The following is an 18,919-nucleotide window of genomic DNA, read 5'->3' as shown; positions in this document are numbered from 1 at the left end:
GGCCCGAGGCCTATCAGAGCCTCTAGCCACCAAGACTACTATCGACCAAACTACTTTAAACAATAGTCGGGTGGCATATACCACTCAACCGCACAAATAATTACCTACATCAAAATCGTTCTAGCCATCTAACCGCCTTAGCGGTCACTACAGCCTAGCTAATTGAATAAAAAGGTGACTCCACTCTTGAAAATCCGCCACTCTCTGCAACCGAGGTATGAGCAGGATGGCGTCTTTGGGTGTAACCCAGTGAGACATTGATAAAATTCCCATTTTCCAACAACTATTTGTGTTGAGGCCAATTATTTTCTCCTACAGAGGTCGTTTCCTCTTACTAGTCGAAACAATTGTCTCATCACTAAAAACAGTGTACTTCATTTATTAATTAAATTTATATTTCGAGTCTTACGCGACACAACATGAGCAGCTACTTATGTTGTTTTGGCCGCATTACCTACTTGAGATGATAATAGCATTCCGCATATTGTTGGGGGTGAAGCTCACGCGGGAAGCTCTACGGCCAGTCATCGAACGGCAGCGAGCGCATGCGCGGATACTGGCGTCCCTTGGGGTTGCTGGCTCAACATGAATAGCACATTTTTTTCTGTTACTAGCGACCCGCTCCGGCTTCGCACGGGTTAATACTCAAAACATTAACTATGTAATTATAAACTTACACCTTCCTCAAGAACTACTCTATTGATAAGTGAACACGAAATTTCATGAATGAGCATAAAAATTCGTTCAGTAGTTTTTGAGTTTATCGCGAACATACATACACACAAACAGACAGACGCGGCGGGGGACTTTGTTTTATAAGGTGTAGTGACTACCCGAACGTAAAGTTGGAGGCATTTCAGTGCTAATTCATTTAACTCATTCATTAAAGCCAGAATCGCTCAGATACCTAATTCCTTATACTTACCTAATTGGATACTTGTCGGTTGCACACTGTAGCTATCAACAGTTTCTTTAAGTTTTGTTTTACATAAAGCTTACCTGCATAAATTAGGTTTAGTACCTACGTATGCAATGCTTTTAATTAACAATTTTTTTTCATCTTTTCCAATATCTACAAGCAAAGCTCGCCACGTGAATACTAGTAAATAAGCGGCGTTACGCTTGCAACTCGCGTCCAACAGAGTCCTGTCATTTATTAAGCGGCAGTGCGCGGCATCGCGCGTGGCAGGCGCCAGGCTGAGCACGGCCACCTGCTCATGTGACAACACGGAGCGGAGCTAGGCGGGCGCGTCTCGTGCTAGAGGCAGGATGCGGTGGCGCGCGCGTTCTACCACCTCGCGCGCCAAGGAGCGCGCGAACATAAGCTTCTTCATCTTCATCATGTTCTTCGCGGTATTCGGAGTGATCGTACTTACGGAACTGCTGCTATTGGAGCGCCCACCACTCGCCTCTTCCAGGTCCCGATATAGCGACGACGTGCAGGTCAGCTTACAAAATATTTCATTGTTTACGAATTTTGTAGAGTGTGAAGAGCTTTTGTGGTTTGATATTAAAATTAAATAAAGGTTCAGTGTGCTTTGATAATAACAAAAAAATTTATTACATATATCTACTGTTAATATGTAGCCGAAATAGTGATAAAACTGAGCTAATCAGCTTTATTCTGATAAGGAATTTACATTATTTACATTTATTTAATTGACCAATTCTCCTTATCATCAGTTTCGGTATAGGTACCAAAAGTGCACTCAAATGAATATAGCTATTATTAATACTATTATGGTTAGTATAATTCATGATTACTTAACCTTATAACAACCGCTTAGAATTTTTCATCGAGCGTGCTCGTGCCGCCGCCAGTACGAACTTATTTAGACGAAGTTTTGTCTTATTTATCATACTGCGGCGAAATGAGCTGGATATTGTATATCTGATATATCAGACTACGGCGGTTAAAAGGCTAAACATAGATGAATGATATACATATATGTTTGATCCATGTAACGGCAGTGATCCTAACAAGCGCATAATAGTTAAATAGGAAAGATAAATTTATCGCCCTGAAAATTTTATTACAACTATTACACAATTAATTATTATAGTATTTTATTACTTTTCATGCATTATCTCCTGCGCTTCTATTGTAGCTGACTGTATTTTGTATATAGTAATTTAAAAAAATATTTAATATATTTTGTAAAATTGCGTTATTATAAGAGTACAGATCAGATTATCGGCAACTTATCTTAGTATTAGTCTTATCTAGAAATTTTTCGTAGTCCTTTTTTTCATAAATGTAAGTTTTTGTATTCTATTGTGTAGGAATGTAAGTTGTTGTAAGCTACGTGTTTTACCAATATCAGACTACAAAACTGGTATAAATTATTCAAAAATATTTATTTTAAATATTCCTGAATCATGTAGTACATATTATAAATAATAATAATGAACGTACGTATACGAGAAATAAATGTAACTATAATGTATGTATGATTATTAGACCGTAACTGTAATTCATAAATACCATAGATTTATACCATAACGCGATAATCTCATGAAATACTTATATATACGTCTGTATGTGGGTCAGTTTACTTTATCTAATTTTGCACGGTCGATGATTTTCAGTCTAAATGAATATTATTTACGAGTATAGGTACATGAGCATTGCTGCAGGTAGGATAAAGTACCCTGAAAATGTTTAAAAAAATACCAATTTTCAACATGGTACTTATTATTTCGAACGGAACGAAAGTTTCCATTTCCGAAATGAAACTTCCTTTTTCTTTTATAAAATTTTATACCTACTTTTAAGAAACTTTCCGACTTATAGCTGTAGCTATAGCAGGTAGATCCTTTCAGTAAATCGACTCCTAACGTTTATCTATACCAAATATCATCCATACTAAAGAAATTCGTGATAATCTTTTCCTGTCATAAAGGCGAACTGATCAAAATAACCCCTTTTCGCTGAATACTGACAATCGACTTGTTATTCTCCTTTCTGCTTTTCTACCCGCTGAGATCCAATTTGTTGGTTCATTGAGCTTTGTTGTCATGTGCTTATTTCCTGTGTGGAATGGAAGGTAAGGTCAACTTTGGTGAGACCGGGAAAATTATGAAGTTACGTTCGCCCTTAGGACTATCCCTTGATATATTATGCTTCATTTGAAATTGCATTAGGCGACTCAGACGTCCCTAAGTCCCTACCTATTAATTTTTAACTTAAGTACCTAGTTTAAGAAGAATACAGATATTTTACGAAGCACTTGTCAATTTGTTTGTGATTGTAATACGTCGTACGTTTTTTTCTGTACTTTATTTAACGCTTAAATTGAAAGCTAAAATATTAGCCATGACAATGACAACAGTTTATCCATCAAGTAGATATTATTTATTTTAAGTACAGGTAAATTTATTATGCACAGGTAAGTACATTAAGTACAGAGAGGTTTTAGAAGAGGTATCACCCTTTTTTTCATGATGATGATGCTCAATAACATTTTAGATCTTTTTTAAAACACACATTTTCAGGGTGTTTCTTCCAAGTGGAACATCGTTTGTGAACAAGAGCTTTGTGCGAACAAACGATATTTAAAAGCTCATGAAAAAAGTCGTTACTGAAATGGTTCGTCTTTGTAAAGTCGTAGGTGTATTCCGATTTTGAAAATATGATACCAACATCAACAACATTCGTCTCTCTCCGTCCCTGTTACCTACATTTTAAAAACAATAAATATGCCTTCAAAGCAAGTGTAGATGTAGTAGGTACCTATTCTATTCGACGAAGCTTTTTCAAAAACAAAACTGACAAGTCCGCTGGACGCCCTATTTTCCGGAAGTAATAAAACGGCACCGGTGAGCCGTGCAACATTTTTAACTGTTTTATTTTCAAATGGTTTTCACGCAGTTTTATTCCCATGCATAGATTTACAGACTTTAGCCAATTCCGTAATGGGTTCTACCAAAGTTTTTTCTCTTTAATGGTTTTAAAGATGGCCCAGCGTTATTTTACAACTATTTAATTATACTTTTTAAAGTTTATAATATGAACTTGAACTTGCAGTTTTATGCTACTAGCGAATATGGACGCAAAATGTTAACCCGGTAACAATTATGAAAGTACACTAGCTGTTGCCCGCGACTCCGTACGCGTGGATTTGTATGTTGGTTGTTTTATATTCTACATGAGCAGTCGTAGAACATTGTACAGCAAAAGTCAGCAGTAGGTTTCATATTTAATTTAACAACGCATGACATTCAAGCCACTAACTGAAAATCTCCCTCTCAACCCCTTTAGAAGAAGAATTTTCCAAAGCGCTGAAATTGTTTCGCTTGTTACTGTTATTTAGTATATTTCAGTTCTTTCCCAATTATTCGAGTCTATTTATAAATGTTTATATTATTTGTTAATTAAATAAAAACAAGTGGAATTTACTTTAAACAGTGGAAAATAAACATTACTTTTCTTTATTGGGCCTCAGTAATTAATGTTTGTAAAAAGGCCCAGACTGAAAGGGCACATTTTTTGGATATCTAGAGATCAAATTAAAGTTGAGATTAGTTTGAGAATTAAGTAATTAGGTCACGGTAGGTTAAAAGGCGAACCTTAAGGTTATCTAAAGAGAAATATAAACATTAATGTAGAAATATATAAACATTTTATAGCACTATTATCAACTCATTCACTGCCGAATACACAGTCGCCTTACTGAATAAACTTGATTAGTGCTTGGATCTTACACAGCAAAAACAAATTTCTATAACGCAGTGCTAAGTCAATAATGACATAATACTCGCATCTTATGTTATTATAAAATATGAAGCGTCCACGAGGAAAACTAAGAAATACTTTTTTGAATTTTTACATTTCAAGCTCTGTAGGTATTAGCAAGTATTAGTATTACAGCGCCGTTACTAAAATTGGAAATACATATTTGGGGAAGGAGTTTAAATTTAAACTGATACAATTTCACACAAAAACTAGTAAGGTGTATTCGGGTAATACCGAATGTCGGATAGTTCCGAAATTCAGATGAAAATCACCCTTAATTCCATCATAATAAAAGTCTCTTTTCGGAATTATCCGACAGTTTTCGACATTCGGAATTACCCGAGTAAACTACCTATTTATTTGACCACTTTGTCAGTGTTTGATATACATTTTAGGTGTAGGTACCTATAATTAAATCCATGGCAAATTCAGTTTTCTTAAATTTACGATCACTGATGATTTAATAGACCCACATGCCGGATCTAAGGGTTACCTACTCTAGTACTAATTAAGTATAGAAACCTAAAAATAAACCTATATTGGTGTCTTTCCATTGGACTCTAGGTACAAATAAAATACTGTAGATAGTGTAGATGCTGCCGAGTGTCTACATGTGGTAGGTAAACAAAAACATATATATAAATCTTGGTAGGTAATGTGGAGGGTGGAGGCATAGGTCTTTTAAAATAATTGATTTTAAAATATCAATGCCTCCACCTCTCATAATATGAGACAGTTCAAGAATTTAACACCTACGAAATTGAAGTCTACTTAGGTATATGTATAGACACTAAAAATTATACCGACACTGTTATCGTACGTTCACACGGGTAATTCCAGCTCCAAAGATATTTCACGTCACATCGCTAATTTTCTTGCTTGAAACATGTATACCTTACATTACCTACTGCGGACAAGTCGGCACAATTGTTTATTGGTTTCCATGTTGTTCCCATCAAGTTTAACCACTTGTCAAAAATGTCTATCTAATAATTGTAATGGAATACTCGTACAATATTGGTGTCTACAAATTAATATTAATGAATTGAGAATTTCTCGTGTATTGCTTAGCTAATATGTATACCCAATACTACTAGTTACTATCATTAAAAGTAGAGGATCAGGGGGCTGATTTCTGAAATTCGATCTCTCGATTTCGTGTATTTCGTTCAATAATATTTCCAATACTAGGCATTTAAATTCTACTAATAGGTTAAAACGAGTGGTCAATACCACTAGATCCCCAATTTCTATCGCTCGTATTTCAAAAATTAGCATTTCGCCGTTTTCCACCGATTTTCGAGTGACGAAATCGAACGATCGAAATTAAAAAATCGGGCCCCTAATGGCTACGCGTCAAAAGTACATACCATTCTCTAATAACTTACCAAAAAGAGATAAGCTATGCCTCTAAATACAATTTGTCTGTTAAGAATACCTACTTTTGAACGCGAAATGTATTGTATAACTATTTAGACAATTATTCTATGGTGACAGGTATACTTGTCTCCTGGCGCGTAGAGTCAGTCCATGAAAAGTCTGCAGCGGATTTGATAGCCCACGCAGTGTACGTGTTATTTTAAACGTCAAACTTCTATGAAATTATGACGTATGAATGACACTTGCACTGCGTGGGCTATCAAATCCGCTGCAAACTTTTCTTGGTCCGACTCTAGGTACTTTCATTCGTTACTAGCGGTATTGATGCTAACTCTAATCTTTAATTTAATCCTGCCCTGTTTTCAAGTTGCTGATCATAGTAGGGAAAGGCCATGTATGTAATTTTTTTTATTACATTTTAAGCAAAAGTTACACACTTATAACAGTAGGTATTCATCTAATTCTCCTCCCAATTCTCTACAAACCCTTATATGTATTACGACAGTAAATGTACAATTTACCCAGTTAAGAGGAATAGCAAACAAAACGTGGCTGCGGCGGGAATAAAAACTAATATAAACCTAAATTACCGAGACGAGTCAATAATATAGATTGTCAATCTATTAGTCTGTACTAGGTAGGTATTTGTTTTTTTTTGGTTTCTACTAGACAACGGCAATTGCTTAGGTTTCATCCCATATTGTATACGTTAGTTGACGCTTTGAACCGTCGTCGTTTACGTCGCTACTGCATTTGTAATTCGAATGTTTATTGAAACTATAGATGGCGTGACGGTAATACATGGATGTCAAAGTGGGTGACATTGAGATTGAAATCTCTCTCAATTTCCATCGATGCCATCGATGAAAGCTCGCCCTACTCCCTATTTATTTGGACAATTGAAAGGACGGAGACGCGTTTAGATGATAAAGCACGCGCAGACGTGCACTCATATTAAGATTATATCAGTCTTTATAATTTACTTGTACTTTCCCTTCGAGGGTTCGAAAAATGTGGAATACCTATGTGCCATCCGACTGTTGCCGCGGGCTGTGACTGTGACGTAAATTTGTTTGTTGGAAAAGCTTTGTGCCGAGGGACATTGTACTTTTTCGCAAACTTCGAAAAAACGTGATGTTTCTATTTGACTTTGGTATTATATAACTCAATACTTAGGGCATACTGAAAATTCCTGGACTGGCCACCTAGAAAAAATAAGTCGTCTCATATATCAGAATCCACAAATTTTCAACCACGTATATACCTAGAATCGCCACGGATTTCTGAACCGTGGCAAGCTACCACATGTTCTAAGCGTAAAATAGTCGTTGCTTATAACAATTATACCTCAATTTTATCGCCGCGTATACCTATCGCAGTTCAATTTAATGGCATTTCCATTTAAATAATTTGTGTTTGTACTGTAGTTACACCTATCATTATTAACCGTTAGCAGGAAAATTAGGTACAATTATAATATACGATATATATGAGATTTAAATGAGTTCCAACATCGAGGTTTGGTTAAATGTCAAATTTTATTGGCGAGGAATTGTATCAACATCTTGCTTGAGGTTTACCGAGCTACTAACAATGGCGATGGCACCGATTTATGCAGCTCGGGTGCGCGCAACCCACCTCCGTCTCCCCTCGTCGAATGAAATGAAAAAATGAAAATGAAAAAATGTTTATTGTGTTAAACAGTACAATTTGAATACAATTAGACTTGAGTCCTCCTTGTAAGTTATGTATACCTGTATCATGACTGTATAAACTGTGCTAAAACACTACACGAGAGTCGTTGCAGCGTAGCGCAGCTGTAGTCGCTATCCGAATTATCTCGCGCTAAAGGTGACATTTGGGCCCGACGGGCGATCCCAATCCCAATTAAGTGCCGAAGGGATGAAAGTGAACGTGCTTCTATTAAACTAATTTTGTTACGTATCGTGCTCGCAACAATATCAAAACAGAAATACGTGTTATTGTTGTCCATTTGTTTTTTCTTCATTATAAAATTTGTTTATAAGGTTTGAAGACCTGTCTGGCCTAGTGGGCAGTGGCCCTGCCTATGAAGCCTTCATGTGATGAACACGGATATTTGTTAAAAAATACTGAGATCGTAACGTAAATACACTGATAATACAAAACATAAAATATAGATATTTATGGCTGGAGTAAAAAATAATTACGAAGTATAGGTACCACATTATGTTAAAGCTTTTAAAGATATACCTAAGCTTAGGTACGCCAAATGTGTAAATGGTTCAATATGGGACCTCTGATCCTAAAGGAATCTAATTCCGTTAGCGAATCGGTGACAGCGCTCAAAATACCAACATTCAATTGTGCGCAAATTCGTTCAAATACGGGTAGCGTTGTTAGAAAACACAGAATAGAGAAAATTATGTGTTGCTAATTATGAAGGAAATAAAATCAATAATATAAATGAAATAAAATATCGCATTTTTATATTTATAAATAAATTAATATGCATTAATTTTCAGTCAGTGAAATGTGTAGTTGTTGCAGTATGAATGAATTTGACTGCTAGAAATACTTTCGGTCGATCTTTTTAGGTTCTTTTTCGTTATATTGCGCTATAAAGTTTACTAAATAAACAAACCCACATTTACCGCCCAATTACCACTTGACTGTTTACATGTCTGAATAAATAATCAAATATTTAATTAATGTCTTATACGGTGAAACCTGGATAAGTGAGACTTCAAGGGACAAGCAGATTTGTCTCACTTAAAGAGGTATTCCACTTACCCAGGCTCTCAGTTAGCCAGGTACAAATAAATTTCTGTCTCATTTACAGAGGGTCCCATTAATAGAGGTGAGAATAGAGGATATATCTCAGTTATAGAGGTGGTTAATAAGGTCTTTTGTAATAATTATCTTTAAATGTTTAGGTAAAGTAATCCTTGTCCCTAAATATTTTTTAAGTCTGTTTAAATATTTCTTTGAATTTATTTTGAATGATTTTCCAAAGGATAGATTTTTTCAATTAAATTTGATACGGACTTCATTGCGTCTTAGAAATTTATTAAATGAAAATTTGTTTATGTTGATGTTTGATGTTTAGACACAATTAAGCAAATGCGGAATTTGTAGATAGACTAAGAGTTAGTAAGAATACGGAAATAGATCAATAAAGTCCAAGTTAGAGAGGTCATAGATTGACGTTATCTCAGATACAGAGGTAATTCGTATAAAATTCTAAAAAAACAATTAGGAAAATGTAATCTTATAAATATAGTCTCAGTAAAAGAGGTAAAATACACTCTCTGTCTCAATTATAGAGGTAAATGTGACTATAAAATCACAACAACTAATCCCAGTTATAGAGGTTCGTTTTATCTCACTAACAGAGGTAATTCAGTGCTAAAGTGTCGGGACCGCACCATGAGTCCCAGCTGAAGAGGTTTCTCACTTATCCAGGTCCCACTTAACCAGGTTTCACTGTAATATAAAAAAATATTGCATGAAGTGTCATAAAATGAAACAAATATATGAGACCTTTATTGTTAGCCGGTACTGTAATCTAACGTATCCAATCCATTACACATAAGTGACATAAAAGTTTATACTAGACTAGTATCCAAGCTGAGCATTAATCAACTCGTGGAGTACTTATCGGAAGTCGTATCACTCATCACAAGGTCGGCGCCAGTAATATTGATCGGAAAGAACCACAATTAATGTTACAATTTACGGGTTCGGATTTTTTAATTACCTACTGTACGCAACGTACGTTACCGTAGTAAATGTAGTAATGAAATAAGTATTCATTACACTGCTGCTATACATATTTATCAATGTTATCGAATTGAAGTAGTTTTACAGTAGGTATCCAATAATTAATATTCCTTCTATACCTAGTACTTATTTATAGAATGTCAATTTTGAATGTCAGCTTGGGTACTGTGACATATATGTCATTGCTATAAAATATATAACCTGAAAACGCAATATCTCGCAAAATTGCATTGAGACGACATCTGTCACCGTACCCAAGCTGTATGAACAATGATGCTAATAGCCACAATATATGACACTACTCGTATTATGCTGTTACCACTATTGTCAATAACTTATGTTTAAAGATGACAGTCATGTACTGGGACAGTGACGAGCACTCAGACTCTCATGGGTCTTAATGTCATTGTCTTTAGTTGTCATCTAAGGAGCCTAGACAAGATGACGGCCGGTGATAAAAAAAACGCCATGGAATATGACTTCTCGTAGAGTTAGACCAAGAAAAGTCTGCAACGATTTTGACAGCGTACGCAGTGCAAGTATATTTTTTCATTTCTCATGCTCTGAAAGACGGTTATTGTTGTTTTAAAACGTGTGCAGAAAATTTAGGAAGCATTTTAGGTTCCACGTACGATTTTTTTTTTACGATAAGCAATTGAAATTTGGATATAAATGGATTTGTTATACAATTTCCATTCTGATATTTGACCCCCTATTCCATAAATAACGATACTTTTGCCTAAATTGTTTTATTGAAAGTACCCTCAAAAATACTATAAAAATGTATACCTAGTCATGTTTTTAAAAAACACGTGCAGTTTACTTTCCTCGTATTCGAAATGAAAAGTAGAGTGTTTAACTCGGGTGAAAGGCATCATTTCAGCCACGGACTATTGGCTACCTCGGCAGAAATGAGTGCCTTTCATCCCTTGGTTAACAATCTACTATAAACGACATTAAACTTCTATGAAATTATGACGTATAAATAACACTTGTACTGCGTACGCTGTCAAAATCGTTGCAGACTTTTATTAGTCTAACTCTAGCATCTTTCACCCGGATATTTTTTTCGCTTGGCGTTTGTCATCTTGGCCAGGCCCATTAGCTTGTGACGAAAACGGTGGAAGGCTTTAATGACACCTTTCTAGTGTAGAATAAACTTGTAAGAATACTTAATATTTATTGAAAATCCATTTATAAACATGTTCTCTCAAAGACTGTCACGAAGAGCCATACATTTTTAATGGAGCACCTACCTACTTAATTAAGGATAGGTTAGCTTATCGCCCTGCGGCTCCCCGTCGTGTATCTTTCGAATGTAATCAATGGGGTTGAATTCATAATGTATCTCATAGTACAGTTATTTTTTGTTTTTTTTTTTACAGCGCATATCGCTGGCAATACAGAGAGGTAACGCAGCCAGCGTTATGGGTTCAATGCCGCAGGCGGAGGTTTAAGGCGCCCACTGATTAACAGTCCGCCGGACGGTATCGGCCTGTCAGTTGTTCGGAACTGACAAAATTTTGTTCTAACTGACAGGCCGGTACCGTCCGGCGGACTGTTAATCAGTGGGCCCCTTTAGAAGTGGTATTCTTTTTATAACGTCTTTTTATTTTCATCTATTTTATTAGTATGCTTTAATTTTTATATAATATTATAAGTATTAGTTTAATTTTTAAGTAGTTTTATTTTAATTTAAGTTTAGTTTTTCAATGTTTAGTTCACAGTTTTAATTATGTATTATTGATAAATGAGTCAATCTTGAATTGAAATGGAAATATTACATTACAGGTATACATTTTTAGATCTATTATACATGAAAATAATATTTAAAACGAGGATTGGTAAACTCATTCCTAATAAAATCTATTAGTGAAATTTACATGTAGACTGATGTCTATGGAACGTAGGTATACTTATTTAAAATAGATAAATCAGAATGATTTTTAGTCGCGAATCATAACATTACCCGATAAAGCTTCCATAGACTAACATGGAGTATTATTAGCAAAATCACAATTAATTTCTTAATTTAATTTATTCATAATTCGTATGAAAAAAAAAGTTTTCAATGCTAATGCTCTAAAAGTGGTTCATCATTGTTTGTATATGGAGTGGGTGGAAATTGTTATGTTTCGGAGAGGGGGGAGGAGTTTTACTTTGATATGAAAATTCTGTTCAAAATGAATTGGTTGATAGTCTCCATTCTGATTATTTAATTCCCGATTCCATTTAATAACGATATTTTTTCCTTGATTGTTCTGTGAATGTTACCCCATGAAATACTATTTATACATAATTACATCTGTTACAGGGATGGGAAGCCAAAGGCGATTCAGGCGCGGACGGCACGGATCCACCGCCACCGGCGCACGCGCCGCTCGACGCTGTCTGGCAGCCAGTCGCCGGCACTCGGTGAGTACTTCTCCGATACTTTAATGTTAAGGGCCTTGCGGGTCTGGCCACGGGGGTCAATAATTACGCGACTGTCCAGACTTGTAGCACCTTTGCATAGGCAGGATTGTTAAGTTGAAATGGAAATTTGAAGATAAAACCAATTTCTTTCTTTACTGAGTAGCCTGACGGAGGCATGTTAAGTATTAAATTAGAACACCTCAACTATTCAAATAAAAATGTTTACAACTTCCCGCTATTTGAGCTGAACTATTGGTAAGCACCGAGACAAACCAACTTAAGTGTAACTAGCAGTTACTTATGATGGTTACGGAGTTCGAGATCACATTTTTACTGATTTATTTAAACTAGTGGTTGGTAAGCTACGAGAATTTACGGGTCTCGGGTGTGATTCCAATCGCCAGTATTAAATGACTAAACAACATTAATGCTAATGCTCATCGATTATGCATCTTCTTTAGCCTATGTACAATCGCCTGCGCTCGCGGTGTTCCAGTTAAGAAAATACCTACATACAAACATGAACGCTGAAAACAATACACTCCTTTTGTTCGGGCAGTCGTGTAAAAATTGCCTTAATCTTTGCAACCGAGCGGCTACCAGGCTACCTGCAAGGCGTTCAAACGAGTATCGCCCTAAGGGTGGAACACCGCTAGCGATGGTACCTAGTACCTATAATAAGTCTCAGTGTATGTGTTCATTATACTTATACAAAACATTAAACAAATTCCTATGTATGCAGGTTACTTACTATTAATTATGCATAGTTCATCGCATTTTCTCAAAGGTTAGCTAGAGGATATCCCTTTTAGGGATAAGTTCCCCTTAGTACATAACATATTTTATTTTGTTTGTTTTATGTAAACCTGTTTATGTGCAATAAAGTGACAATACATGCAATACATAGTTTTATGGAACTAGTGCCACCTAGGTATGTTCGTGGATTCGAATCCAGGCTCTTTGAGTAAATTGCCAGTTGCAATTTGGTGATGGAAAACATCCGTTTGGGTTAGTTAGACGCTCACGTGGCAGGTCACTTTCGTAAAAACCAAAAGTCTATGAGATTATTTTGGAATGGATTGTTAAAAAGCGGATCTTCGGGGTCTCCTTTATGATTCACTCGGGAAAGCCCTGCTATGAAGTTCAGGTAAGAGCTTTAAAAACTCGATGCTCCCGGCTATCCTTTGGGAATATACGGCCTGGGTTACATTCCTCTCATACCGACGTAGCGTCGTAAATAATTTCTAAATGCCAGCGTAAATGAATAGCCCAATAAGAATAATACAATACCAGACAATCCTATGAATAATGGGCAAGTCTGGGGAACTCTTTAGTTTGTAGCTTTGTGCAAGAATTATGCTAAGGTTGTTTTCACACGCAATCAATGATGATAGGTTAATTACATATTATCCTAGTCTAGGTCAGTTATGACAGTAGATATCACAGTAGGCCAAATTGGCCAAAAAGACAAGTACCTAAGTAACTAAAACTCATTCGTTTTATTTTTTTGTATTTTACATCCTCGCCCTCGTATTGAGAAAAAAACATTCTGTATTTGACAACCAAATAAAGCTAAAATTTTCCATAGTAAACACATATTGGGAAACCCGACCGAAAACTACGATGAGTTCAGCATCTTTTCCGGGAAAGTTGGACCCTCCGGGATTTGGACATTTTTAACAACTTTCATGTCCGCATTAAAAAGTATAATGATTTGGCAAGGGTCGTGTAGAAATATTAGTTACGGTAGACATGCTTAGAATATTATTAAAATGTTATTCTACACACTTGAGAACTTAGTTTTCGGTGATTTGGTTTTATCCATCATACCATCAAACTTAGTGTTAAAATATATTATATCATGAATCTATCAACATCATTACCAGCCTATAAATATCGCACTTTTGGGCATAGGTCTTGTTATAGGCACTGTAGTAACGTGAAAAACCTAGATGTAGGAATAAATACTAAATGAGATCTTGGAATAACTTTAGGAAAAAACCCCCGACGAGGCCATTACTCGCAGCTGCCCTAAAGGAACCTTACCCATTTATTTCTGTGTATTGATGGTTCGGACATTACCTCCTTTAACTCGATTATTCGCATCGGACGCCAGTAACTTACCACGAATTACATAGGTACTTTATCAAATAGTAAAACATTTAGGTACCGTAATATGGGGTGAGTTGGGACAAATCCCAATTTCAAACCACAATAAAAGTCTATTTTTATATGTGGCACGTTGATTTATATACTTGAAAAGTGTTCCGGTAGTATGCACTTTAGTTATTCAATGATAATCTGTCGTTTCATTTTATAGATTCAACGATACACACAAAATAGTAGGTCACTACGCTCACCCAGCTCACCCCGTAGTCGGGGTTAGGGGGGATAAAAATTGAGTGAGATGGGACAATTGCTAGAATTGACACAATATTACAATATTCTGACTTCTCAAGAGAATAAAGTATTTACGTAACAATGTGACAACTCTGGTCTAAAAATACCATCTCACCCCCGTATCATCCCTTCTCACCCCATTTATAACCCAACTGCCCTCGTAATCTCTACTCACCCCATTTTACGGTCTTTACTTACAAATTAGATTTTGTGTCAAATATGGATAATCGTATTTTATTAATTTAGTAGTAAGTATAAATAACAGACCAAAACCGAGTTGCGATACTGTTGCAGCGTTGACTTGTAGGTACCATCTCATTCTCAATCTCCAGCATTAATGTTCAAACCAGTGACATTACCAAATTAATACCTACGCGCAAGCGACTCAAGCCTTTAAATTGTTGAATAATTTCTGAACACTGAAAAGTTTCAAAAGTCGATCTCGGAACGGAAACGGAAGTACATTACAAAGTCGTTTTAGGCCAAGTTTTTGTACAGACCTACGGCTCATTTTATATTATGTAGGTATTGCATGAGAAAAGTTATATTACTTGAGCATTTGTTCATAACTATTGAAGTTAGACCATAGTCATAAGATCTAATTATTATGTGCTCTGATTACACGATTTTTTATAGGGGTCGGTGTGAAATGTAAATTTGATTAGGTACAGTCAGCAGCAGAAGATGCTAAGCGGGCGAGGTGTTCAAAATTATCTCAACGCGCTCTTATTCTCTTAATAATAAAGTCGCGTCAAGATCATTTTGATCACCTCGCCCGCTTAGCAACTTCTGCTGCTGACTCTACATAAAGGTGGGTCCACACTTGTGACAATTTACCGAACATTATCCCGTGACCGTATCAGAAACACGTGTCAGTACCATTAATGTGGACGTATTTTTGTTACGCGAACAATTGTCACAAGCTACAGTTACGATTCAATCCATTCCGAACACTGGAAGAAACTACTGAACACAGAATAAACGGCAGGACAATGTATGGAGTTACGATCTACTAGCCGGGGCCAGTGTGGACGCTGGTCTGTGTACTGTCACATATCTAAAGTCACGTGCTACGAGCCGATCCATCGAGAGTCGGTTTTATTTATTTTATTTTATTTATTCAGGTAATTACAACACAATATCTAAGCTTAATTACAAAAGTATCGTTAAACCAGTAAGGTTTGTCTCGATACTCCATCCGCGGTAGATTTTATACAACAATAGAATAACTTTTAACAACAACTTAAGAAACTACTTACATATTCATATTCATAACATGCTCAATTTAATCTATCATTTAAATTACAACAACCGACACCACTGCACTGAGCGCTAAATAAATAACATTTTTTACTTATCCTTAGGTTCCTTTTTATTCAAAGAATTTTCGCTATTGTCCCCGTGACTAGGAGACCATGTTCGCTATTGTCCGCGTGACTAGGAGACGTCCACACTTGCATTTATGGCACGTGTCGAAGTACGCCAGATGACACAGGTACTGACATGGAGAGAGAGAGAGAGAGAGAGAGAGAGAGAGAGAGGGTGCGTGCGTGCGTGCGTGCGTGCGTGCGTGCGTGCGTGCGTGCGTGCGTGCGTGTGTGTGTGTTTGTGTGTGAGAGAGTGGGGTGTGTGTGTGAGTGTATGTGTGTGTGTGTATGTGTGATCGTCCACATTTAGCGTAACATGTCCTGTAGCGATGCCACGTAGTCCGGTCCGTCATCATGTCACAAGTGTGGACCCACCTTAATATATCCCAATGGAACGCAATACTTGGTCAAGCACGTGACAATCTTGGCATGAAAGAGATTGCTTAGCTACTTTGCCTTTGTATAGTTTATTTTTTCAATTGTCAAAATTTGGTAATAAAACTTTTACTAATTTGAATTTTAAGTTTATTTTGAAATCCTTTGTTTGAAACCAGGTTTAAGATAAGGTTTCTTAATTGATTTCCAAGTAGTATTACACGTCGTTATTGAAATGAAAACTGGCATATTTACAGTTTCAGAATGATTTAATTGGGAGTATGTAACTAGCTATCTCACGATATCCTTATCAAGACTTCAATACCTATTCATTTAAAACATCCGACAGTTTATAGAGTTGTTAGAAAATGAATTATATTCGGCTAATGCCTTAAGCAGTTCAACGAAGTGGTAGAGACATGCGGATCAAAGGAGGATCGTTATCTCTAGAAAGGTGGTAATAATATTTTCTCGCATCAAGTATTTAGGGGACGTCCGAAAATATCTCTTGTAATGTCATTACAGATATTTACCGGCTGGTCTAGTTAAGTAGTAAAGTATATGACACCGTAAGTTGTGAACCCGTTATTTATAATCTAACGTAGGTTAGGTTAGGTTAGATTGTAATCTCCCTAACGTCAGTTTATAATTTAACTAGCGATATTATAAACTGACGAGTCTTTACAATTTTACGGTGACATAGTTATATAAGGTTTACTTTATTAGTTGCAAATATTTATACAGCTGATAGTACTCGGTTCCTGGAGTATATTTAAGTATAAAACATTATAGCTTTTACGATGTTTTTTTTGGAGAAAATTGAAAAACAAATTTGCTACGCTACACCCTGTTAATGTGATTATTAAATGTGAATTAATTGAACAGATTCTAGTACCTCTTTTACCTAACACCTAACTGTCTGGCCACTTCATCCTAATAACCTTTTGCAGTTTTCTGGCCGAACCATAATGAAATTTAATTTTTTGTTCGGTAAATTAAAACAAAAAAATAATAATTAAATATTCTTAATTTCCATTAAAAGTTAATTGTTTTAAAGTAAAGTATCATCTGTTAAAATATCTGTAACTAATAATGTAGCACCTTATATAGGTAACTTTGTATTTAAACCCCAACTATATGTTTCACGGGTTAGAATAATAATACAAACATATTTCCTTATCAGTGAGTAACAAGTGTTAAAACAATTTAAATAAAACCATAATTGGTTATACATATGTAACTAAATTCCAAAACTGTGGCTAATGTAGGTAACCACATTTCACACATACAATATCCATCAAGTTATTCGGGTTTCTTTGTGCTTTTATATATTTATCTTCGTTAATCAGGTAAAAATCAATGTTTTTTTAACAATCCACCTGAACTTCAACACTACCTACATCGTAAACTTAAAATTAATAACGTGAAACTTACGAGTTATAACTGTCACTGACATACTTCGCATACTCCTAATTAAGATTCTATAGGTATTTAACAAAAAAAAACTATATGTATTTAGTTATTATACAGGTCGTCCCAAACATTATCCTATTCCAAGCGCATTTTCTACTTAATTAATGGAATTTCCAAATAGAGATACAATCAGGGCCGATAAGTAGGGTCGAGTCAAAGTAACTTGAGAGCAGATTTGCTCTTGACGTTTTCGTTTTAACAAGGGTGGGCAGCTTGGAGTTATAAATAAGGTAGGTACCTACTTGAAAAAGTAACGAGGCTATTAGCAAAATGTATTTACTTTGGTCTGATGAAAGTATTAAAAAGGTGATTTACTTAATTTATAAAGTGCTTCTCCGAAAGCATAGGAACTTTGGGATGTAATTAAAAAGTCGCAAAATTTGTATTCAATGCTTTCGCTTAAAAGTTCTTAACTTATCAACTCATAATGCCCTTAAGAGTTTCAAGTGCGATGCATTTAATAAAACTATTTAAACTGTCGGCCGGACTGCTGGCTGCCTGCCAACTCGTGGTTGTAAAGTATTACCTTCGCTATTTTGCTTGAAATTTGTTTCAAATTTTGTGTGTTAGTATGTACATCGGTCTCCCTCAGAGACGTTCATCAGGTTACAAATCCACCGCTGCGCTGCTGCCACGCTAGGCAAAATACGTACCTACTTTGCATATTATGCTAATTTTTTTTGAACAAACTCAAAGGCTTCTGTTGCCATTACAAGACGAGTAAAAGAAAGCACTAGTATTTTTACGAAACTTTGTTTTTATTTTGTATTCCATTATGAGAATAGGTATATTACTGTTCCTTTTGTACGAATAAGTAACTGAGTTTCGATTGGTTGTTTGTTTGTTGGTTGCTTAGTAGATAGGAAATACTTAGTGGGGAAAACAGAAGTCCATGGCGTCCTCTTTTAGGAACAACAAAGCTGTCTGTAATCTAATAATAATATGGAGGAAACTTTATTCGTTCCTCTTTTTATCTTTGATGTTTGAGATTATTTTCTTGATAATAGTGACA

General features: G+C 35.7%; 1 protein-coding gene across 1 annotated transcript in view; it reads left to right on the top strand.

Annotated features, from left to right (window-relative positions):
• Positions 1-1,100: 1,100 nt before the first annotated feature.
• LOC134791707 (uncharacterized) overlaps positions 1,101-18,919 on the top strand; it is a 42,124-nt gene continuing 24,305 nt past the window's right edge. The window contains exons 1-2 of the mRNA XM_063762816.1: positions 1,101-1,443; positions 12,192-12,292. Of these exons, the coding sequence (XP_063618886.1) occupies positions 1,270-1,443; positions 12,192-12,292 (275 nt within the window). The 5' untranslated portion in view covers positions 1,101-1,269. The remainder of the gene's footprint in view (positions 1,444-12,191; positions 12,293-18,919) is intronic.

Source organism: Cydia splendana, chromosome 6 (genome assembly GCF_910591565.1).
Source record: "Cydia splendana chromosome 6, ilCydSple1.2, whole genome shotgun sequence".
Taxonomy (NCBI): Eukaryota; Metazoa; Arthropoda; class Insecta; order Lepidoptera; family Tortricidae; genus Cydia; species Cydia splendana.
The sequence above is the reverse complement of the archived record's forward strand: the minus strand, read 5'-3'. Positions and strand labels throughout refer to the sequence as shown.